The sequence below is a fragment of the Thamnophis sirtalis genome, unplaced genomic scaffold (assembly GCF_051295495.1).
Source record: "Thamnophis sirtalis isolate CommonGarterSnake01/CBP01778 unplaced genomic scaffold, rThaSir2_p1.2 scaffold_1, whole genome shotgun sequence".
NCBI lineage: Eukaryota > Metazoa > Chordata > Lepidosauria > Squamata > Natricidae > Thamnophis > Thamnophis sirtalis.
Window position 1 is genome coordinate 108,745,733 of NW_028261381.1, and position 26,293 is coordinate 108,772,025.

Here is a 26,293-nt window from a genome sequence, read left to right on the forward strand (position 1 = left end):
CCAATCAATTAGAACTGAAGAAGCTTCTTAGATGAGATGTTTTCAAAGCAAAAAAAAAAAAAAAAAACCCACAAGAAAGTCCAGTTGCCTTTTGGAAAAAGCATCTTTGGGACAATCATGTCTGGATGATTGAGAATCTCCGTGATCATGTTGTCCTTCTTATACTGAAAGTAAAATTTAAATGTTCTGTTTGCCAGAAGCTATTTGGAGGTATCACAGAAACTTTGGGAACTGAAAGCAGTGTATGGTCTAACCATGATTAGGATCCAGGTCTTCCTAATTGATACCTTTCTATGGAAATGTCTATTCTATATTTCATCCCATGCTGAAACAAGCACGAAAAATCCTTTGTGCAAAGAAACATAAGGCATAAAAGCATATCTAATTTCACTGTATTATTTGGTTTTAATAGCATGTGGAAAAAATAGAATATGAATGAGTGCAATAAGATACTAATGTGCTTGATTGTAGCTTTCCCATTTACCTTTCATTAGGGCTTGGAAATTTCAATAATTGGCTAGTGTCATAGAAAAATTAGATGCTACTTAGGCATAAACAATAGCTATGAATGTAGAGATTTAAAATACTAGCAATTCAGTCATAAGCATAAACAGTAGTAATATCTAGAATAATCTCATTTCAATAAGTCATGAATAGAATAGTTGTTTTTCCTAGCTTTGGGGGTGGGCTATTGGTGGGCTAAGTATTCATGCTATCAGACCTTGAATCCTTTATGGTGGTCTCTCCCTTTTTCTCTTACCTATATCCAATGCTTTGAATTTCTCTATACTGAAAACATTGCCCTCTATTGCTTTCAGATTTTGTTACTGCTATTGGTTATTGAGGATCTTCACTTGAAGAACTTATATAGCCATCCCCCTTTTAACATTATTTTTACCCGTTATAAAAGTCAGACATACTTCTAAATGGTAGCTTCCAAAATTGAGTTAGAGTTGACTAATTAACATATTCCTTAACCATACATCATCACAATAGAAGGAGACAGTTAAATGAATGACGGGCCTGGAAAATGCATGGTCTTCTCCCCCCACATCTCTCTCCTCTCCCTCCTTCCCTCTCCCCCTCTCTCTCTATTAAATTTATTGGCCACCCATCTTACCATAGGTCCGTGATGGTGAACCTATGGATGGGTGCCAGAGGTGGCACGCAGAGCCCTTTCTGCAGGCACACCAGCTGTTGGCCCAGCCTAGCTCCACCGCACATGCACGCACGCCTCCCACTGCCCAGCTGGTCTTTGGGTCTCTGCCACGCATGCCTGGGAGGGTGGGGCCTTCCCTGATCTCCACAGCCTCCCCCCTCCGCAGATGCCTCTCCATGGCAGAAATGCAGGAGAAAGCTAGGGTGCGCTGGGGGGGGGGGAGAAACTGTGGAGATCTGGGAAGGCATGGGTGGCAGAAATGCAGGAGAAAGCTAGGGTGCACTGTGGGGGAGAAACTGTGGAGATCCAAAACGGGCATGGGGACACCACATGAAGCCCTCGTGTGCCCCATTTTGGGCCTGGAAAGCCTCTTGCACCAACCTGGAAGCCAAAATGGGTTTGGGGAGGGCAGGGTACATGCACAAGGAGGATGGGGGAGGCAGGGTACATGCACAGGGAATGTGCCCAAATGCATGGAGTGCGTGCATGAGGGGCGCTCACATCACATTACATTCATGCGCTTTGGGCAGTCGGCACCAAAAAGATTAACCATCAGTCTCATAGATGTTCACTTTAATGAGCATGAGGACTTAGAAGCAGCTGAGAAAAGCTCTTTCATTTTAATTGTATGACACTTTTTTCCTTACATATCTTTGAGACCTGAACTCTCTTTACTCCTACTTCAGTAATGGTCAGCTCATTGATTTACTTTTGCTGGAGAGAGCAATATTAGCTACCGAAGTTACAAATGGGGTAACTTTTTTGTACAGGTAGTCCTCAACTTATAACTACAATTGAGCCCAATATTTTTGTTGCTAAATGAAATATTTAAGTGAGTTTTGCCCCATTTTACGACCTTTCTTACCACACGTGTTAAGTTAATGATTGCAGTTGTTAGGTTAGTTACACAGTTGTTGTGTGAATGTCCCTTCCCCCATTGACTTTGCTTGTCAGAAGGTTGCAAAAGGTGATCACATGATCCCTAGACACTGCAACCCTCATAAATATGAGTCAGTTGCTAAGCGCCTGGATTTTGATCACACAATCATGGGAATGCTGCAACAATCGTGTGAAAAATGATCATATAAGTCACTTTTTTCAGTGCTGGTGTAATTCTGAATGAACTGTTGTAAATCATGGACTACTTGTACAATAGGAAAAGGAAATGCCCATATTACTTAATAATAAGTTTTGTTTTGCTCTAATCTACGGAGAGAAAAAGTGTATGTGAGGAGGAGAGAAATGTCTATGCAATGTTTTTGAGGATGAAAAGTATTTGGAGATATTTTTTTTTATACAGAGCAGTTGCTTAAGAATGAAAAAGATTCTTTAGAACATGTATTCTTGCATTTTGTTCTTAATTCTGGACTGCTGCCTGAACAACCTGACTAGGATGGACACAATTTTGCTCTAGGAGAAGGACTTTTGAATTAGTAGAAAAGGAAAGAATCCAGGAAAGATGGTTTGTTCTAAGGTCCCAAATGATCGGACTTCAAATCTGGCATAGTTATAAATCTCTCTTGAAATACAACCCTGCATTCAAAAATCAGACAGCAGCTGAAGCTTAACATATCATATACCAATAGATATGTGGCTTACTGTATAGAACTAAGCCTCATATCTTATGTACACAGATTTCCCTGGTGCAGATCACAGAAACATGTGGATTCATACATATGTATCTGCATATTTTTCTGCTCAAAGGACTTTTGGCCTCCCTGCTCCCTTGCCTTGAAATTGTGAAGCACCCATTTCATGTTTATATAATCTGTTCCATTTGTGGAATATTGGTTTCTGACTCCCCCACGTCCATTTCAATCCTCATTCTCATCCCTCCTTCTGATGAACTTGGAGGTGCCAAGTGAATCTCCTTTTTTCTTGTGTGGGAAAGATGGACATTGTATCTCTCCTATACCAATTCATCAGGAGCTCCCTTCACACAACTTTGGGCATGCAATCTTTGTGTCTCGTTCAGTAGCTGTGGAAATATCTCCCTCTTCTTCTTCAAATAACTTCCCTTCACTTCTTCAAATAACTTTCCTTCACTTCAAAACCAAAATTGTTGGCCAGCACTGAGTCAGAACTCTAGAGTTAATAGCAAAGCCCAATTCCCAAGAAAAAAAATATGAAGCATCAGTCTGCACAATAAAGGAGCAGGTGGGATTTGGCGAGACATGTATTGTATTATATGGTACTAAGTACCTATATACAGTATGTACCTGCACATAAGCCAAACCAAAATACCATAAAAAATAAGCCATCTGTGGATAAGACAATTGCAAAAATTTGAAATGGAATCTGTCCTAGAAAACATTTATTGATACAAAATATGAAAATAAGTGATGAGCTTTAGAATATATTGAAAAAAACACATGAAAAATTCAGCTTATGGGCCATTTTTTCATATTTTGTTAAAAATGTGAGGCTTGGTTCATTTGTGGATGGGCCTTTTCCTAAGAAGTATATACAGCACATTTGTCTAGTTTTGTTGAAATATTAAGTTACATGCTTACTAGAATATGCACCAGGCCATTCCAAATGATAAGGGGCAGAAAATTACTGCGCTTTTGTGTCTTAATCACATTCTTTGTGTCTTAAAGTCAGCATTAATTCTTAGCAACTGCCTGGACTAGATCCTGCAGTTTTCCTGACAAGATTTTCAGAAATAGTTTGTCCTTGTCTATTTCCTAGGGCTGAGAGTGACTGGCCTAACATCAATCAGTTGGCTTCATGGCTAAGGTTGGACTAGAATTCCCAGTGTCCAGGTTTCTAGATTGATATCTTAACCTCTACATCAGACCAGCTTCTTCTCAGAATAGTCTGAGTTATTTAATTTCTGCAGCTGTTATAAAGGCTGATTGAGGATCTGGACTAGTGCACTCACATTTTTTTGACTGGCTTTGAGAAGGGAGGTTGTCCTGGCTCTATGCCAATTTATCTGAAACCAGGCCAGTTTATGGCCAGTCTATTTTCTCATTGGTAAAAATTCATCTCACTTTTTTCTGCAGTTTTAACTACCCCACCTGGAATATTATCTAGACTGTTATATCCCCATTCTCCCTCATGCCAGACAGTAACAATGAGTGAGGAAAACACCAGGTTGCAAAAGGTATCAACAAGCTATTATTTTACCATCACATTTTATGCATAATGGGGTGTTTGCTCACAAATGATCAAGTAAATGAACATAGTATGTACTGGAAAAACAAGCAGAGCAGGTGGTTTTCTATTTTGTGAGAAATATGGCTTTTGTTTGTTTCTGTTACTTTAAGATTGGTGATGATTATATATAGGACAACTGATTGAATGCAGTTTGTTGCACACTCCTGTTGCTTTGCCTGAAGAAATATTAATTGGCTTATTCTGTTTTCTGCATTCTCAAACTGGAAAAGAAAAAGATGATTTTAAGTTGACCAACAGCTACTGGTGTACAGGTGTAAAACTTGCTAATCCCATTGCCTATCCCTGTCCTGCTGCACAGAGATGCTGCCGAAAGGAAATGAATTGGTTGATTCCCTCAACTTTGTTTCCCTCCTCTCTTGTCACCAACTGGGAGGAAAACACCAATCAATCCCCCTTAATAAGGAGGACTGTGGCTGGAGTTGGAGGAAGGCCAGTTTTGACAGGAGGGAAATTTTGATGGGCTCAATATCCTGTCAAAATTCACTCCAGGCTTTGCATACATTCTCAGCAGCTGATCTCCAGGCTCAATGAAGATGCCGAGTAGGAAGGGCTAGTTGGTTCCTTCAAAGCCCCCAATGTTTGATCACACAATCAGTCACGTGGATCATTATGTGGTGGGTAATGAACCTGCACTTCCTTCTCTTGCTATCTATCACACCCTGCCAGCTCTTAAGTTAAGGTAATTTTAAATATAGGTTTAGTTAGAGATGGAAAACAGTACTTTAGAACAGGATCACTATGAAACTGGAGCCTCAAAAGGTAGCTAAGGCTGCCTTGTATAAGAGTTAGGATTGAGGTGAAGCAATATCATGAAGATATAGCCAAAAAGAGAGGGGGGAATAATGATTTGATTCTTAAGATTTTACTAAACAGCAGGGATGGAAAGTGCAGGTACTATGTATTTATTTGGGGATTTGTAGCCTATTTAAGGATGGATTTGCACCTAGTTGAAGTTCAAGTTGGAGATTCTTTCAAAAGCCATTGCACCAGGTATACAAAGTAAAAGGATCTCAGATAAGGATCTCCTTGTGTTGAAATAAATCTTACAAGGCAAAGCTCTGAGAAATACTAATTGTTTCCAATATAAGTTGCTACAGCAGAAGTTTGCCAGATATGAAATAATGCATGCTAGATCTACTGATCCTAGTCCATGGTTTAGCCATGTGGATCATTGCTAGGCAATTAGTAGCAGTTCAGCCTGTCATGTGATATCACAAGAGCCACAATTTAAAATGTAAGAAATATTTCACATAATTAACAATACTTTAAAATTGCAAAAGGTTCCTGAGAGCATAGTTTGTAAGAGTTCAGCTATTTTTAAAATGTAATTTTGTGAGTCAGTGATGATATCTATTGAAGTTCTGAGGTCCGTGGTTTCTGACCATTTGGCTTAAGTAACTGGCACTGAGACTGAGAAGAAAGATAATAGAGGACAATAGAGGGGACAGCAGTTTTCATGGTGGATATAGCTTTTTGTTAACTCAAGGTTGGATGAACAGCACTCTGTCAAGGGTATTATGCAAATGCTAATATAGCTTTCTGCATTATGTTTCTCTCCCTCAGTATATAACAGCCCTTCAGTGTCTGTCAGTTGTTAATTTGGTTGATCCCTTTTTCCAGGTCAAATCACTGAGCTAAGGATCAGCTTTGAAACCTTGTAGACAGGGGAGATACGGATGTGAAAAATCCAATCTCTCCCACTAATCACATCAGAATAGCCACATCTAGGACAGTGCCTAGGGATCAGAAGGGAGGGGCCATTACTGAACAAACCTAGAGAAGCTGTGCTGATCCCATTCTTTCAATTCACCTGGTCATGCCATGTAATTATGCCTATGATTTCAAAATGTACTGAGATGAGGAGAGAGAAAAGGCTATTTTTACATTGAAACAGCTACGGATAACTTAAGGGAGCCTCAGATATGAGCTAAGAAATCAGGGGAAGGCAACATCATAAGGCATGGCAGAAAATAGAGGTCATCAGAAAATATTTGTGCTGTGGTTTTTTGACTAAAGATTTTGCCTTGCTAGTAGGATTGGCATATCCCTAGGCACAATAAGGCATTGAAAATTGCTATAATTGTGTCAATCCAATGACAGTTGGAGCTCAAGGAGCTTTCCCAAATTGTGAAACAGCCCTTCACAACAGAGTACAAACCAATGCAGAACAGTATTCTTCCCCTTTTTTTCTTTCCAACAGTATTCAAAGCCATCAAGGAAGGATCCAACATCTTCAGAGTGCAGGTTGCAAACCATTACAGCAGATTCAAAGTTTCCATTCTGAATCTCTTTCTTCTGCCTGTATACTATAACGGGCTGAAAGCTTGTCAGTTTGTGTATTGTTATGGTGACAGACCAGCCCAATCATGTTGTTTCCTTCTGACCTTGACCAATCTAGTCTGTGCATTCCCCACTTCTTCTCTCTATAGCATAGATTAGAATGTCCACTAAGGTGACTAAAACAGTGTTTGTACTATATTGTGGATTAACTATATTTAATTAAGGCACACTGGTTCTCATTTAATGTCTACTTGGTCAGCAACTGTTCAAACATACAGTAGTGCTGAACAAGTGATAGTTATTACCGGTTCTCATAATTATGGGTACAGTGCCCCATGGCCACTTGGTTGCTATTTGTGACTTTGTCAACTTCCTACAAACAAAGTCAATGGAACAAGAAAAAAAAGTCAATGTTAGGAGGTCACAAATGATGACCAAAAGATGTCCTTGCATGAAGAGCTAAGGTGCTTCACTTATCAATACTAAATGGGAGTGCTGCAATTTCCATGGCTACTAGGTGGAGTCACATGACATTACACTTTACAACTATGTCCCATAGTGATGAAAATTCTAGCCCCAATTATCATCATTAAGTGACGGCTACCTGTATTAATGTATTCAATTTCCAAAACAATTCTAAGTGGTGAAATGCATATTGCAACATAATAACAAATCATTTTCATTGAGACGTATCTGGAAGTGTGCAACTACCAGATTTTCAGTCATGTTATTGAGAAATGGAATATTGTTGATTGACTGGTAATTAGAAAGTTCTTCTGAGCCATGAAGGTATTGCTCACCAGTGTAGCTCTCATTTTTCCATGCAACCTAGCCCTTGAAACCAAGAAAAGGAAGAATCCATACTAGTTTTGGCAAAAACAAATCAGAAACCATTAATGGAAGTCAATTCTTCCCTTAGGTAGAGATATTAATAACAGTCTTTTTTTGAATGCATATGATTTGGATAATGTCAGCTTAACTGCTCCATGCATCCTGCTACTTAGAGCATGAGCTCCACTCTCCCCAGTTGCTGCTGAGCCATGTAACTACATGCCACCCATCACCTTATCATTAGCTGCTAGGTTTGTGGAAGAATTAAGACCACCTGCTGATTTAATCCTTCCTGGATTTGCATCTGTTTCTTTCTTCCCACCCCTGCATCAATTATACAGCAAAAGGTATAAATAGGTGCCATCTTGTGTCTTGATGGCATTGAAACCACAGGCTTGTTAACAAGTGTTTCTGGCAGTTGTAATCCAACGTGTGCTAAAGCCTGTTGTCAGCACTGCCAGCATGTGATGAATTGCAATCGTATAAAGTATGTTCTATGGGAAATGTGTTGGCAGGATAACAAAGTCCAGTTGAGTGCTAAATACATGTATCAGGATTGGTAAGCTTTTACCAGATTGGGATTTTCTCTGTTATTAGTTAGTTCTCCAGAAATGGAGGCATGAGCTCTGTCTGATGAAAACTCTTTTTCACCTTTGTTACAGATGTGCGTCTGTTCACTACACCGCAGACCTGCCGGCCACAAGCATTATTATCACTTTTCACAATGAGGCTCGTTCCACATTGCTCCGTACAGTGAAAAGGTACTTTTCATACTTTTATATCTAAGAGTCATGAACCTAATATATGCAAGAATTAATTTCCACTGTGATTAATGCAGTGTATTCTGAATAAAAAGAGAACAATCGAATATTGAAATCCCAGGCACAGAAGAAAGTCTTGTTGAACTCATCGTGACATATGTCTGACTAAGATTGCCCTCATTTGACTATTAAGCTCTGTTAATATTAAAAGAGCATCTGGATAGGCATTTGTTCAGATCCATGGGCTATTTATCAGAAAATGCAGCATTAGCCCAACTCATCTGATCTGTATCTCACATCCTTCTGGATTTTCAGAGGCATTGCTGTTTCTGTAATCATAGGATTATTATCAGGATCATTTTAAAACAAAACAAAGACATTAATCCTATACTTGCATCTCACCCCTCATTTTTAAATTACGTGTTGCAAATCATGATCATCAGCAACTATTACTATTTCTAATAATAATATTACTTGGAACAGCTTACATCCTGTGATTGATACCTTTAACACCATCAAACAACAGCTTCTGCTTATTCTCTAGGTCTATGGGAAGGACTCAATAGGTTGAGAAAAATGCAAAACATCTTGATGACTTTGTGACCAACCATAATAATAATCCCCCCAGTGAGGCACTACCTTGACATGGTTGTGGGAGATTGTGTGCTTTGAAGAATATGAGAGCTATGGCAGAAGTTCAGTGATATTGAACAGGTCTCATTCAGAGGTGGGTTGCTGCCAGTTCGGCTTGGATTGGGTGAACTGGTAGTAGCGGTGGTGAGAGGCTCTGCCCACCCACCCAGACGCTTCTGTAATATGCACAGAAGCATTGCACATGCACAATGCTATATGTAGTTCTGTGACCTGCTCTTTTTCTTTTTTATCTATGTTGTATGATGTAGCACCTTGGTCCTGGGGAAATGTACTGTATATTGTTGGAATGACAATAAAACCTACTTGACTTGACTTGACTTGCACGTCCACGAACGAACCGGTAGTAAAAATAATAGAAACCCACCACTGGTCCCATTGAAAGAGGAGCCAGCTGAAGAGAGTGTTTCTTTCATAAACAATATAATGAAATGTAATTTACAGAAACCCATACCACATCAGTCATCACCTGGGTCAACCAGGACTATGCTAGATGCTAGAGTTCCTGGACATCTAATGACAAATCAGCTATAGGACTCATAACTGTTGGCTGAACAATCAGGCCAGCAGCTGCAGGCCTACTGGAAGAAAAGTTGTTTACCACTTGCAGATATACAAAGATTGAAAACAAAGAAAAGATGTGTTATTACAAATCCAGCCCAAGAACAATAAAATAACTGAAAAGAATGCACCAGCATTCTATAGATAACAACATCCAGAATCATTACTAATAGAACATAAGTTAGTACACCAATGTCATTCTTCAATATAGAATAAAGTACTCACAGTGTCAGAATTGGAAAAACTGCAAAGCTCTTACCCAGGGCAAAGAAATCAAAGCCTTGCCAGAAGTAACTCAGACTGTAAAGGCAAACTAGGGAGAGTTTGCAATAGAAAAAACAACAACAGTATAACTATGGAATCATTTTCATTCCCAAACATAGTACCTTCTCCTCTGCCTTCTCCTCAGAACTAACTAAAAACTGAGTATCCAGAACAGTACAAAAACAACTTGCTTGAATTGAAACTTGTTTCAAAGAAACAAATAAGCACAAATATTAAAAGATGCCAAGACTGCAATATCAAATATAAGCACTAACTCATTGTAGGAAACAAACCAAGTAATATGCAGCACAGTTCTGAGTACAGCTTTGTGTTGCCCCATACAACACAAAGGGCAATGCAAAGACATACAAGAATGCAGCTTGGAAAAAGGAGGTAAATAAGAATAGAAAAGAAGCAAGGAAGAAGCAAAGGGCAATATGAAAAATATTATATGAACAGCATATTTTTATATAAACATCTGACTAGTCTGCATACACTTATTGCCAAGCAGTTTCACAATATACTGTAAGGAAGTGAAATTGAAGACTTTTTTTTTAGTAAAACCTACTTGATTATAAAAACTGAAAGAATCAAGATGTCCTATGGAAATAACATCAAGCATCTGGGTGAAGACAATCACTACAAATACTTGGGTATTCTTCAAGCTAATACATCAGGCACACGGGAATCAAGAAAGTGGTTTGAAATAAATACATCATGAGAGTGAAGAAGAACTTCAATTAACACTTGGGCAATTTCAGTCATTAGACACACAGTTGGAATAATGGACTAGATTCAAGCAGAACTAAGCTGTATAAAAAGACCGGAAAAATAATAACAATAAATCATACCCTTCATCCACACAGTGATGCTGACAGACTCTTACTTATCAAAGAAAATAGATGAATGTGGAATGTTGCGAGTACTCCAGGCAACTGAAGAAGAAAAAGATGGCATATGAAGAATATCTAAAATGCACTGAAGCTGGTACATTATGAAAATTTACTGAGTACTTGAGAGACCAAATTGGCCTATAAAAAAAGCAAATGAAGAACAGAAAAGAGGCAAGACAAGGATAAATATTTCATGGCCAATACATTAAAAATCTAGCAGGCAAAGCAGATAATGAGACCTGCGAATGGAGAAGAGCAAGAAAGTTGAAGAAAGAGACAGAAGGGTTAATTCTCGCTGTATAACACCAAGCCTTAAGAACAAATGCATACAAAGCCAGAATTGAAAAGACAGCAACAGATAGCAAATGCCATCCAGGAAGAGCTGATACTGCTTCATGAATTTAGATGCAGAAAGATTTTAAATTAAAACAGATATATCTCTATCTCTATCTCTATCTCTATCTCTATCTCTATCTCTATCTCTATCTCTATCTCTATCTCTATCTCTATCTCTATCTCTATCTCTATCTCTATCTCTATCTCTATCTCTATCTCTATCTCTATCTCTATCTCTATCTCTATCTATACCTATACCTATACCTATACCTATATATCATCTATCTATCTATCTATCTATCTATCTATCTATCTATCTATCTATCTATCTATCTATCCACACACACACACACATACACAGAGAGAGAGTTATAGAAACTATATTTATAACTTTAGCAATAGCAATAGCAGTTAGACTTATATACCGCTTCATAGGGCTTTCAGCCCTCTCTAAGCGGTTTACAGAGTCAGCATATTGCCCCCAACAACAATCCAGGTCCTCATTTTACCCACCTCGGAAGGATGGAAGGCTGAGTCAACCCTGAGCCGGTGAGATTTGAACAGCTGAACCGCAGAACTGCAGTCAGCTGAAGTAGCCTGCATTGCTGCATTTAACCACTGCGCCACCTCGGCTCTTACTTTATAGAGACAGAGTTCCTAAGAGTCCATTTCTCAGTGTAAAATTTTTATGCCTACAAGGCTGATCATCTTGAATAACATATAATGCCGATTCCAGAGCAAAGAAACAGGAGTTGAAAACAAACAGTAATACATAACTACATTTACTGCCATGTTTTTCTCTGAATCTGTATCTGGCCTTTGCTGAAATCCAATCGCTTAATGCAGGATCCTATTTGATTATCACCTACTTGACTAAATACATCTTTTTTAAAAAAATAAGCCAGAAAAAGGCACTTTCTCTCTACTTTTACAGTTGCTGCCTCATTTTACTTTGGCTTCAGTTCTTTGATCCTAATAAGTTCCCTGTAATCTTGAAAATGTCGCTTTAATGACTTATTTGCTGGAAGCGTAGATGGAAATAGATTTTTTGATGACAAGCCAGGATGTAAATTTAATAGGTAAAGATTGCTAAATTGTTTTTTTTTTTAAAACCTGTTGCAGAGATAGAGAATTAATTGGTCATGTGACAGTAACTATCATGCCCAGATAGGAACAACTGGTACCTGCTACATGATAGCCAATTTATTTCCTCCCATACTTTGGTCCTAGGTAAGAGCCAAATATGCCAATGCTTGGCATAATTTTTAAAATTGTATTCCTTTTAGCTCGGTGGCTCTGACTTTCTTTTTTGGGTTAAGCTGACCACTTTTCCAATTTATTTCTGAGCAAGATTATTTACTCTTTGATTTTCCTGAAATAAAAAAGTGCTTTGCTCTTTGATATATTTAAAATTCATTCAAAGAGTCCCTTTAGCAATCTACCATGTCAGCCACAGGGAATTTTTTCCCCAAGTGGACATAAAGATAGTGGGAAAGGGGGTGGACGTGGGGTGGACAGAGAGCCAATGAGAATGAATCTCAGCTGGAAAGCAACAGAGAACTCTGACATTAATCCATTATTCATTAGAACTCCTTCCCCTCACTTGGGGTCTTGGGGTCTTGCACAAAACTGCTTTGTGAATAACAACAGGCATTTTATCTCAGGACTGCAAACAGAGGGATGGCATTGCATGCTAGTGAGAATAAATGTCTTGCAAATATCCTGTTATTCCACCTAGGGCATTTGCTTGCAGGGAGCTGTAGGGAGGCAGGGTAGGCTCAAAATAGCTTTGTGTTCCCCGGTGCTAAAAGCCAATAAGCCAAATAAAGTGTTCATTTGCCTTTTGTATATCCAGAATTCGTGCTTGAAACAGTTGCTTTACAGGTAGTCCTTGGGTTGTGACCAGGGGTGGTAATGACTTACCTTCCTTACTGGTTCGCAAATATGAGTGCACATGCACCTTCCGCGCATGGGCTTTGCCTAAAAAAATGGCCTAACAGGTGGGCGGGGCCACCTGCAATTTCTGCTACCTGTTCAGGTGAACTGGTCTGAACCAGTGGAATACCACCACTGGTTATGACATTGCTAAGCAATAAAACACTAAAGAATGATGTCACATGACCATGTCACTTAGCAATGGCAATCCCAGCTGTCCCAGCTGCTGTTGTTAAGCAAGGGTCATTAAGCAAATATCTCACATGACCATAGCTTTCCGCTGGCTTCCCCATTGATTTTACTTGTATGGAGCCAGCAGAGAATGGTGGTAGCTGCCATCACATTTCTGCGACTTGCTGTTGCTTGAGAACAGGGTGGCTGAGAACACAGATCATAATTGTGATTGTGGGGGGTGCTAAGACAACTGGAACTCTGAGGACCTGTTATAAGAATAGAATAGAAGAATAGAATAACAGAGTTGGAAGGGACTTTGGAGGCTTCTAGTCCAACCACTTGCTCAGGCAGGAAACTATACCATTTCAGACAAATGGTTGTCCAATCTCTTCTTAAAAACTTTCAGTGTTGGAGAATTCACAACTTCACAATAAGTCCCCTCATTTGACACCACTGCCAATTTGAATGGTCTCTGAATAAGTGATCATAATGTGAAGACTAGGCACACCATTCAAATGCAGACAGTCTCTGAGACAGCATGTACTAGTCAAATTTGAGGTAGAAGTGGACTTAAATGTCAAATCACTAATTACAAATATTAGCTAAAATCAGTTCCTTCCCATTTCTTTCCCATATTCTCTGCCTTTAACAGAGAATAGTTGCTGGTCAGAGTTGGCAAAAAGGCATTCAGCTTAGGCTTCATGGAATCTATCATGTTCACTTGTCCAGAGCTGAACTATAAGATTAAGGCTGATGCACTAGTGAATCTTGATTCCTATTAAACCCTGATTATCGTCAGGAGCTTGGGAATGCATTTATAATTATAAATGCAAGTCTTTCCTCCTGATGATAAATTCTGATTTGTGTCTCTCCAAAGGTTTATAAAGAGAAGCAAGGGTAAAGAGATGAGTAGACATTAATTAACAACATCCTATATCAGCTGGATTTTGAACACTCAGAATCAGAAGATTGATTGACCTTGACCTTATGCATAATGAGGTGGTCCAACCAGAGATGATTGGGGTAGGGTGAGATGCCGTTTCAGTTGAAAGCAAGGTTGGATCAGTTCTACCTTATGATTGGAACCAAAGGCAAGCGCCCCATTTGTGCAGCGCGAAATAAAATCCTGATGAGAAGGTTCTGCTAAGTCCCAATGAAAAACCTTGAGTCTGATTTCCATTTTTTTCCCAGCATGTTGTGATTTTTTCCCCCTCAGTCCCATAGACCTCCCACTGTGTTCCTTTCAATGTATGCAGTGCTTCAGGCAGTGTACAAATCAATTACAACAATTTTTTTTAAAAAAAATTGAAAGCCCACTTACAACAGAGCATAATATAGTGAAATTTGGCAGTAGTAGTAATATGGGTAATAAATACAGCAAGCAATCACAGTCATTAGCAGCAATAAAATCTAAATTTCTAAAACCATTCAGGAATTCCTTAAAATGGTTGGGAAAAGAAACTTCAATAGGGCACCATGTCTGATATTACACAAACTAGAGGCAAGGTGAAGTGGTTTAGCTATAATATAATGAAATGAGCAAATTAATTTTATATTTGAGGGAAAGTTCAGGAAAAGGAAAAGTTCCGCTTAAGAAATAGTTTCTGATATTGGACCAAGTTGCATGGGAAGATGCCCCCACCTCACACTATTGTGAACATTTGAATGAATTCCTACTCTTAAGAGGGGGGGAATCTTGCTCGATTCCAACTGATCAGTGGTGGGTTTCAAAAATTGTTCGAACCTACTCTGTGGGTGTGGCCTCCTTTGTGGGAGTGGCTTGCCGCCCATGTGACCGGATGGGAGTGGCTTGCCACCCATGTGACTGGATATGAAGATGCCGACGACACTTGTCAGAAGCACCTTAAATTACCTCACACACAGCACTGGTATGCATAAGAATATGATGTAAACTTGTTTTTTAAAAGGCATCTTTGTTTTGCATTAAAACAACTTCAACACACGCAATGTTCTGGTTGCACCACAAACGCAGTAGTCATCCTTACCTTTCACAGAGGCACTGAGTTTTATAAATATGAGCATGATAGTGTAGAATAATCATATCCAAGGACCAGTGGTGGGTTTCAAAAAATTTTGGAACCTCTTCTGTAGGTGTGGCCTGCTTTCCAGGTCCACTGGTGGAACCTCTTCTAACCGGTTCGGTAGATTTGACGAACCGGTTCTACCGAATAGGTGCGAACTGGTAGGAACCCACCTCTGCAACTGATCCTGGGAAGCTCACAAGTAAAGCAACAGTAATACAAAAATGATAAAACAAATACAAATGCCATTAAAATTAATTAAAATTGCAAAAAGCATCTTTTGCTTTGTTTCTTTTGCAACTGGTTTTCTGCTCAATTAAAAAAAAAAAAGGACCAAAACTCTAGCAAGGTTTCCAAGGTGCTTGAGGTAAGCCGTGTATCTAAGTGAAACGGTTCTGAATGCACTCAGCTGGGCATGAATTATTACTGTGAGTATAATTGCTATGTCTTTACTTAGCCAGTGCCCCTTCCTCTAAGTAATTACTGTGAAGTGCCGTGGGGTATGTGAAGTATGAAAAGTCTGTTCTGTTCCAAACATTGTCTTCTCACAAGCTTTCACGGGACTGCAGCAAAATCTGGCAAGCAGAAAATGACAGTGTAAAAACTGCACTGTCTGCTTATTTTGTGACGTCTGGTCACACTCGAATACAGATCTGGTTTTTTTTTCCCCTCCTGAAAAGTGAAGCCAGTGGATTAAACCTTCCATGACAATTAAGGGATGATTTGATTTAATTAATTAGCTGTTCTGGTAGCACCTGTTGAAATTACATGCAATTAAATTGTTAGAGATGATTACAGAGTTGTTTTCCTAAACAGAAGTTTAATGTCACTTTGGGAAATGGCAGCAATGAAGACCGATTGATGAGAAATGTTAAAGCCCAAATCTAGAAAGTTAGCTAATGAGTTTCTAGGTCTGACACGAATGGTCAGAAACCCCACGGGATTTCTCTTTCAAGAAGAGTGAGACTCAAAGAGTAAATGTGAAAACCTGGGCTAATGAGCAGGTCTGAAAACAAGCATTCAGATAGCCCTTATGAATCTCAGCTAATGACTAAGTTTAAATAAGTGGACCAAGCTAAATTCATGCAGAAGCTTCGTAAGCAATTGCCTTCAAATTGCTTGTATGTTTATATGTTGAAAATCCATTAAAAAGTAGAATATTGTACCTCAAACAAAATTCTAGCTATATCAGATACTAAGATAATATCAGTTGTTTAAAGTTGTTCAGACCGGAAACCAAGACTGTGGGTACCAATACTACCTTTATTGTAAGGTTACAGAATCTCGCGAAAGGCATTTCCTCCATTTCCAAAGAATTAGGGAAGAACGGATCACTCCTGAGATGCTTTCTCTATCCTCATAATCCTTCGGGCTAAGACTATATTTATCAAATTGCTGTCTAAGCTATGCCTTGTCTCCTGTCTCCCAAGGTTATGCTCACAATCCATTTCTGGGGGTCTCTCAGCCATAGATTTGTGGGATATCTATAGGGCATGGTTAGAAAGGCCTTGCCATCATGATGGTGCAATTGAAATTTTGTTTTATACGTGTCACTGTGATGGCTGCCATCTTGTCTTTTCTGACCACGCCCTGTAGATTCCCTTGCACAAATCAGATATCACATATACACCAGAGATCTGAGATTGTTCTTATTTATTTTGCACAGAGAGGGTCCCAGGATTTACTCTCAAGTAACAACACGGCTGAAAAGATTGTGTGTGAATAATTTTGGAGAGATGGCTGAATGATCTGATACAAGCCACAATATAAGCTTTTGTTACAAAACTCTCTTTCTTAGTCATGATTTTGTGCTATTTTAATGCCTGTCATAATTTTTACTGTTTGAAGGTGTAGTCATTGAATTTTCCTTAATAGTTATTGTGTATAATCAATAATACAATACAAGATGATAATTCTACTGCATGTTAGGAATGAGCAGTGTAGGTGTTTTGATTACTTCAGGTCTGTAGAGATTAGAATGTTTAATCCCTGTTATAAATCTGAGGAAATGGAGAATGGTATTTGCAAAATGGGTAGAATATCATGGCCTTATGCCTGCAAATATGGCATTGCATATGAGCAAGCTGTTTAAGAGAGTGTGGACAGCTGTGGGTACATATTTGTATTGCAGAGGAGATGTTAACATTGGAAAGTAAAAGCAGATGAGAGGAAAAGGGGGTTATATGACTGCAGAGTGCCCATAAGAAAAGTTCTTGGTTCACTGGTAAACTTAAAGTCAACACAGTAGTATTTGAAGAAATAAAAAGCTGGTTCACAGAAGGCTTTTTTAAGTTGAGAGAGATCTGGGAAGCACTGCAATACATTGCAGGATGCTGCAGGACATATCTCTGGAATGGTATGTGATTGCTTGTTGATAAGTACTTCCAAGGTTATGTTTTCATATTCAACATTTTTAAAATGTGTGTAAAAAAAGTTGCTTCAGATACAGTTTATAATAGAGGGAGAACACAACAAAATGAGGCCTCCTACTGCACCAAATCTCTCAGAACATAACTCTGTGATTAGTATTATGTGTTCTGGAAGCCCAATGATGAAATCATAATTCATATGCAATTTATAGATTTTATTAAAGGCTAATGGCAAGGCATACAACCAATCAGTGTTCAGAAGGGACAATGAATAGTCCTAAACTAATCCAGATAGTTTAAGCTACTAACACTTTATCCAAGAAGATCAAGGAAGCAGGAGATGTTGGAAAACAGTTTCCTTCAATGGAACATTCACAGTGTTCAGTGGTGTTCAGTGATTGGTCTTCCCATCGTAGGCAATTTTTCTATTCATCCCACTGGAGCAATTCTTCCATTCCAGCAAGCTAGTATATAGTCTTGTGGTCATGCCTCTTTTCCCCAGTCTCTGATAGCTTCCCTCCAAGCCATTCTGTCATTGGCTGCTGTCCTACTTCTTCTAACCCCACTGTGATTATGAAGACCTATTCAGGGATGTCACAATCCTTATGTGGATTCCTTATATACCTGGGTTTTAGAGCATGGCTATACCAGAATTTCAGCTGGTGTGTGTGATGAACAAGGCTCACTTCACTTTCTTGTCTCTGCCTGTCATCCTACAGAAGAATATAAATGCAGGAGAAAGCACCACTTTAACCAGTCAAATGCTAGTTTGCACACTATAGATTATTTCCATATGTTGTGACTACTAACTGTTAATCTTCCCTTGCAATACTCATTGATTTTGAATATGGGGGTAAAATTAAGATTCCTGCCAATTTATCCTTCTAGCCCTTAATAGGTACAGCTATCTCTACCAGTCTTCCATAAGGCTAGTAAAACTGTATCCAGAAGATTGGTAAAACCTTTTTTTCAAAATAAACCAACTGATGGGTTACTGATGCAAAGCACATCTGCACTAGCGGCCCATCATTCGGGCATCTCAAAAAGTGGCTAAAGCCCTTGTGCCACTCATTCAAGTCTGCCCCATCACTCTCTAAAGAGAGTAATTAGTGATTTTTTTCCACCAGCAGCTGACCTTAGAAGAAAAAAAGGAAACTAGGAAACCATCCTGTGGGAAAAAGTGAAGGAGAGAAGGGTGGAAATTAATCTCTTTCTCCTCCCAGCCATGGGTTGATAGGAAAAGGGGGATATAAGAAGAAACTTCTTGGTGCCAGTTGTTTGATCTCTCAGAGGAATCTCTGGCACCAAAGAGGAATTCTCCCCTTCCTCCTCTCCCTTCCATTTCTTGAATGGGCAGAATTAATACTCTACTTCATTGCCAAAGGTAAAACAGACTTTGGAAATACAGCTAATATTTCTATAAGCCAACATACTTTAACCCAGGGTCCCCATGCTTTAATGCTGCTCTGTGGAAAAACCCTGAAACTGAGAAAAAAAAAAGAAAGAAAGAAAGAAAGAAAGAAAGAAAGAAAGAAAGAAAGAAAGAAAGAAAAAGGCTGCAGGCTACAGCAATGGAAAAGAAGCATTTAAAGGCTTCTTGTTACAAGAACAAAAGCCAGAGCTTTATAGGAGTAGTGTTAAAGCTTCTTGCACTAGCAAAGGAAAAAGTTTAAAATACAAGATTTACACACTATATACTGACAGAATACATTTTGCATAGGCACAACTTATTTTGGAAATAGAAAATAAAAAAGAAAGTTGCATGCTTGGGGGAAAAGGTGGAAGATGAAAAGGATTTTTAAATGAAGGAATAAGAGGTAGAAGAGCTGCATTAGTTTGCTTTGCTAGTGTATGCCGTTATCTAAAAATACACAGTATGTATCTGTATCTCACACAGTATATCTAAAAGGGGGAATGATGGAAAAGTGATGCCACACTGAAATGTAAAGGAGGGCTGGAAGTAGTAGTGAAAGGCAGGGAGGTGCCATTGTGCAGGAATTGTTTGGGAGAAATGGATTGAGAGAAAATATATTGAATTAGAGAGAAACACTGAATGATTAAGGGGTGCTTTGAACACAGAAGGATGTGCTCTAAACACAGAAGGTTGATGGCTTGTTCAGGCATCCTCTTACTAGATCTGTCATTATTTTATAAGACCCCAACAATCAGCTCTGCAGCTGAGAAAAGGAGGGGTTTGATGTTTGCACAACCTCATAGAAGCGTATCAATTTGAGAGAGTTCGACCAGGCCGCACTGTAATATTGTTTTATTCCCTAAAGCCACCCACTTCGCTACCCCTTTTCAAATCAACCAGACATGCCTCTCGGGCTCATTCCAGATCACCAGATGCCACCTTTATTATAAAAGGGAGCGCTTGCTGCAAACAGCTGTTTTGTCTCATTTCTTGGCAAGAGTACTGAGACTGTGCAAATGTTGAGCCAAACTGGAGAGTACAGTTTAATGCGGGTGTAGGGGTGGATTAGCAAATCAGATAATGATGATGATGATGATGATGATGATGATAATAATAATAATAATAATAGTAATAATAATGCAAAGTGGCTCCAGCAGATTGAGGATTCTATTAAAGTGCATAAAATGGAAGATGTGAAAATAACAAAAGCAATGGTGCAAAGACAGTCAAGAAAAGTGAAGAACTGGAGTGCACCTGGACCAGATGAGTTACATGGCTTCTGGTTAAAAAGCACTTACAAGTATGAACAAAAGATTGGCAGCCCAAATGAACCAGATCTTAAAAACACCTGAAAATGATGAATGGATGACAACTGGAAGGACATTTTTAATCCAAAACAATAAAGAAAAAGGAAAGGATCCTGGAAATTATAGGCCAATCACCTGTTTGCCAACAACATACAAGCTCCTTACTGGTATCATTGCAAACCAAATTTATGGATACTTGGAAAGAAATAACTTGCTTCCTGTAGAACAGAAAGGATGCTGCAAAAATTCAAGAGGAACAAAGGACCATCTGCTGATTGACAAACTAATCCTAAAGAATTCAAAGAAAAGACAAACCAACCTGTTCATGGCTTGGATAGACTATAAGAAAGCATTTGATTCAGTTCCCCATAGCTGGGTCAAGTAATGCCTGAAAATCTTTACATACATTTACATTTTTACATACAAAAATTCATGGAAACTTCAATGAACCTCTGGAAAATGAAGCTTATAGCTAATGAAGAAGTACTGGGTGAAGTTGAAATTAAACGAGGCATTTTCCAGGGCGATTCCCTTTCACCCCTATTTTTTATACTCTCAATGCTACCACTGACAATCATTTTGAAGAAGATGAACTGTGGATACGAACTTGCAAAGAAAGGACTGAAAATTTCACACTTGGTGTACATGGATGATTTGAAGCTGTTTGGTAAAACAAAAGCTGAACTAAATTTATTAATTGAAAGCACAAAAGAATTTAGCTAAGACATTGGTATGCAGTTTGGAATTGACAAATGTGCAACAATGGCAACCAAAGCAGGCAAGGTCATAGAAGATGATGGACTAGAACTTGAGAATGAAGAAATGATAAAGACAGCAAAACCAGAAGAAGGCTACAAGTACTTGGGGATTTTAGAGGCCTCTGAATTAATGCATAATAAAGTCAAGGAATTAACTTCAGCCAAGTACATTCGACGAATTCGCAAGATATTAAAGTGGAGGAAACATCATAAAAGCCATAAATAACTCGGCTATACCTGTGATTCGATACTCTGCAGGAATAATTGACTGGACCTAGATGGAGTTGGACAATTTGGACAGAAAAACAAGGAAGCTTATGACAATGAATCATGCTTTGCACCCTAAAAGTGATGTTGACCGATTATATCTACCAAGAGCAGAGGATGGTCGAGGACTCCTACAAGTAAAACAGACTGTGGAAGAAGAACAACACAGCTTGAATGATTACATCCAGAAAAGTGAAGAGCCAATGATTAAGGAAGTAAATAAAGGAGGCCTTTTAAAGACAACTAAGTCAAAAGCTGACTATAAAAAAGAAGTAATTGAGAAGCGAGCTGAAAATTGGAAAAACAAAGCTATGCATAGCCAATACTTGAGAAGTATTGAAGGCAAAGCTGACCAAAAGCTAACTTGGAACTGGTTAAGATCAGGAGCACTGAAAAAAGAAACAGAAGGCTTTATTTTGGCAGCTCAAGAATAAGCCTTAGCCATAAACTGCATGAAGGCAAAAATTCAACATGTTACCACCAACAGCAAATGTCGCCTCTGTAATGAGAAAGACGAGACAGTCAACCACTTGATCAGTGGGTGCAGCAAAATTTCACAAACTGACTACCTACAACGCCATGACCGCATTGCTAAGATCATTCACTGGAAATTGTGCAAAAAGTTTGGATTTGAGTACAGCAAAAACCACTGTGAACATCAGGTTCAGAAGGTTTTAGAAAATGAGAAAGTCAAGATCTTGTGGGACTTCAGAATTCAGACTGACAGGCACTTGGCCCACAACACACCTGACATAACAATAGTTGAAAAGAAAAAAGCATGGTTCATTGACATTGCAATACCTGGAGATGCACGAATTGAAGATAAACAGCAAGAAAAAATCACAAAGTACCGGTACTTGCAAATTAAAGTTGAGCGACTGTGGAAAAAGAAATCGTGTGTTGTCCCAATTGTAATTGGAGCCCTTGGAGCAATACCTAAAGGGCTACATCACTATTTGGAAATTTTAAATTTATCAGACTTGAACATTCTGATTCTACAAAAAACCACCCTACTTGGAACAGCTTATATCCTCTGACGTTACCGTAACAGTTCCTAGGTCCTTGGTTAGTCCTCAAGCTGGTTGAGCTACCAACCAGCCCCAAAGGCTGTGAATCTCACCAAAGATTAACCATGTAATAATAATATCATCTTGTGGGACTTTCGAATACAAACGGATCGTCATTTGGAGCACAACATGCCAGATATCATGGTTGTAGAGGGCCGAAATGTATAGTTTATTGATATCACTATTCCTGGAGATGCCAGAGTTGAAGAAAAAGAACTAGAAAAAATAATGCAATATGCGACCTGGCCATCAAAACTACATGTCTATGGATGAAGGATGTAACAGTGATACCCATTGTCATCGGGGCACTTGACACCATGTCCAAGAATTTTACAAGATACATCAACAAATTGCAGCTTCCTGCAATAACACCAGCAGAACTACAAAAAACTGCACTTCTTGGAACATCTTATATTTTAAGAAGATACTTGATTGATACCTAGAACGCTGGCAGCATACCGTATCAACCATTAGGACCAGTCAATGGTATTTGTAATGCATTTTTGAATGTTCAGTTGGCTGAGTTTCATGTTTAATGAATAAAGTATAATAATAATAATAAATAACCAGGCCATTGCCTATTCCAAGAGGCATCCAATGCATTTTTCTCTTCAGAGCATAATTTTAGGAAAGAGATATTCAAAGGAATCCCATGTCTGGCAGGAAATCCTGAAGGAAAGTGGTCATTATTGGTAATTGGGAGCTAGCCATGAAAACCATTGTCATGCCATTGAGCATTGTGACCAAATGCACCACATGATTAGAGGGCAACAGATGTCTGTAAACTTTATTTTTATTAATATATTACATTTCTGTAATACTCAATAGCTAAAAATCACCTTATAAAATAAAAGTAGGTGTACCACACTTGTGTGTGAATTATTTTCAGTTCCCACACAGTGTTATCACAAGCTCCTATCAAGGGACAAGGAGACATCTATGCTAGAAACCATTTTCCTCCTAGCATTTTTTTGGTTCCTTTTGGGGTGAAAAGGATTCTGATAGCACCAACTAACATAGTTTGTTTAAAGGCATAAGCTTTAATAAAGTAGAGCTCTCTGCTTCAGTTGCACGGGGTGACTAAACTGTGATAGTATTTCAATTGAGATGAAGTTATGGGAGAACGAAGAGGGGTTGGATATGTGGATACAGGTATTTGTGAGCTGATTACAGGTACAGTACCTTATGAAATAACATAATATGGGATGTGGTAGCTCAGTGGCTAAGATGCTGAGCTTGTTGATCAGAAAGGTTGGTAGTTCAGCGGTTTGAATCCCTAGTGCTGTGTAACAGAGTCAGCTTCTGTTACTTGTCCCAGCTTCTGCCAACCTAGCAGTTCAAAAGCACGTAAAAAAAGCAAGTAGAAAAATAAGGACCACCTTTGGTGGGAAGATAACAGTGTTCTGTGGGCCATTGGCGTTTAGTCATGCCACATGACCAAAGAGACGTCTTCGGACAGTGCTGGCTCTTCAGCTTAGAAACAGAGATGAGTCCGCCCCCTAGAGTTGGGAACAACTAGCATGCATGTGCAAGAGGAACCTTTACCTTTATCTTTATGAGATAACAGCTGTAATGTGTTTAAAACCCTGTGTGTGTGTGTGTGTGTGTATTTGTTTTTGTAGATTTTTCACGGGTACAGGTTTGCAGGTCTTGGCGTATTCGGGTCTTTTCCCATGTAAGATTGAGAGTATCTTGGCTCCGATTTGCTCCGATCACACTTTGCTCGCACAAGCACGAAGCCAAAGGCACCAGCCTGAAGATGGCGAGTGGGACCTCATTGAAACGTCGCCAAGATACTCTCAATCTTACATGGGAAAAGATCGGAATACGCCAAGACCTGCATATATATAGGTGGCATCCAATTTTGTCCTGTCATTCTGCTTTTGTGGTCTGCTTTTAGTAAGTAATCTCTGGAAATCAATCTGGTTCTATTAATTTGTCTTTTGATCTCATTGGGTGGGTACCTCAGTCTTTTGAATGCCTGTTTCCTACTTAATCCCAATTAATTAATGTTAAAACTAATTCCATTAGTTGAGCGTCTCTGTGAAATGAGTCAGAACAAATATAGTGGTAGCTGAAAGTCTCTTTACAGATGACGGTTTGGATAGTATGTTCTGGGTGAAAGTAAACATGGCAATCTTAGGATTTCCTGTATAATATGTTTATATGTCAACTGGGTTGTTCTACCATGGCTTCAACAAACTGGATTTATTCTATAGATAGGTCAAGGCTAAGAGTGAAAGCTCTTGAGGTCATGTTAAAATTTGATGAGGGATTCATTTTAGTGGATCCTGATGATGTTTGTTGTCAGTCAAGACCTGTTTTATTGAATTGACTTCTTCACCCCACAGTTATCTGTCATGACTGTTCTCTTTTTCCCGTTTGCTGTACATAAGATGGCTGTCAAGGTGGTAACAAGATATCAATCAATCAATCTTTTATTACGGTCACAGACCAGATTAAAAATTAAAGCATGAAAATAAAACAGAACAAGACATAGTCATATATTGCAGTTTGTGGTGAGATCATCAATGGCCAGCCTAATTTTAAAGACAATATAGCCAAATTTAGCTTTGTTCAAGAAACTGTATCATACTGATCAGATAGTAATAGCTGTACATAAAAAAGATTAGAAAATTCCAGATATTTTACCACACCTGGTGATACAAAATGAGTCCGTAGAGGGTATAACATAACATGAAGATGAGTTGAGGTTTCAATGGGCTTCTTGACCACTGGGGTACAATCTCAATTCTATGGGATTTTTTTTTTTCATCAATCCATATAAATATCTTTCTTGTTGATGGGGGTGTTTGACTACTCAAGAAGACATTTTTGGTGGAGCAGACAAGTCCTGTTGGACTTTCTGGTCTTTAATGCATTGTTTAAATGCACTTAGACTTAGAATAACTTTATTGCCACTTTAAATGTACACTAATCAGCATGTATCAAAATGAAATTTCATAGCATACAGCTACCAGAGTCACCACCTCCAATATACACTACATAAGTATAACGAAACAAACAAGCAAACAAATATGCACATACCCACATATATTATACGACACAGAGAAACAACACAGTCTAGTTCGGATATATACACGTACATGGCAAGAAAAACGAATCTTGCATGTTTACCAGACAGATGGCATAGGGAACAAAGCTGTTAAAGAGTCAGATATTCCTGCTAGAAATACTTATAAACCTCCTTGCAGAGTGTGTGGGGTCTCTAACAATGCTTTGAGCTCTAACCACATAGCGCTTATAATCAGTATCCTGAGTAATGAGAAATGAGCTTTTTATAATCTTCTCAGCTGTCCTTACCACTCTCTATCTGAGGCACTGCTACCACCAAACCAAACTGTGATGCAATTTGTTAAAACTGTCTCAATCATGCCTCTGTAAAAACAGAGAAGGAGAAAGATGTGCTCTCCTCATCCAATGTAGGAAATGCAGACACGCTGGTTTGCACACTTCACTACGGATGACATGTGGAGAGACCAATTCAGATTGTTGGTGATCTGCACCCCCAAATACTTAATACTGTTGACTACCTCTACAGCTGCATCTTTGATACTGAGTGCATGCTCATAACCTATCACTCTTTGGATCATCTCCTTGGAGTGGCCAAGATATTGGAGTTGTTTTGTCCTACCCCATATTAATTTATAATTATCCTCCATAAGGAAATAGCTGTAGGAAAGAACATTAATTTCAGCCAGAGTGCTATGATGAAAGTTCATGTACCTGTTTTGACATTAGACAACCGTGCTTCCCACCTTAGTGTTGTGTTAGGAATGCAGAGGGTTAACTGGAATATAGCCCTTAGAAATTTGGATTAAACCCTTCTGAGAAGGGTAAAGAAGGAATAAGGTACCTAACTGGGCACTAAAAGGCAATTGTGCATAACCCTGAACTGAAAAAAACTTCAGTGGTGCTGGTATATATTGTGCTCCTCTGATAAAACAGAAGGATTGGATTGTGGCCACTGTTTCTTGAGCATTTTGTATGGCGTAGCTTTGGTGTGCACTGTGTTTGGTT

At 38.9% G+C, this 26,293-nt stretch overlaps 1 protein-coding gene across 1 annotated transcript in view; it reads left to right on the forward strand.

Annotated features, from left to right (window-relative positions):
• GALNT16 (polypeptide N-acetylgalactosaminyltransferase 16) overlaps window positions 1-26,293 on the forward strand; it is a 185,488-nt gene that overhangs the window by 108,289 nt on the left and 50,906 nt on the right. The window contains exon 3 of the mRNA XM_014068864.2: window positions 8,116-8,214. Coding sequence (XP_013924339.1) covers window positions 8,116-8,214 — 99 coding nt within the window. The remainder of the gene's footprint in view (window positions 1-8,115; window positions 8,215-26,293) is intronic.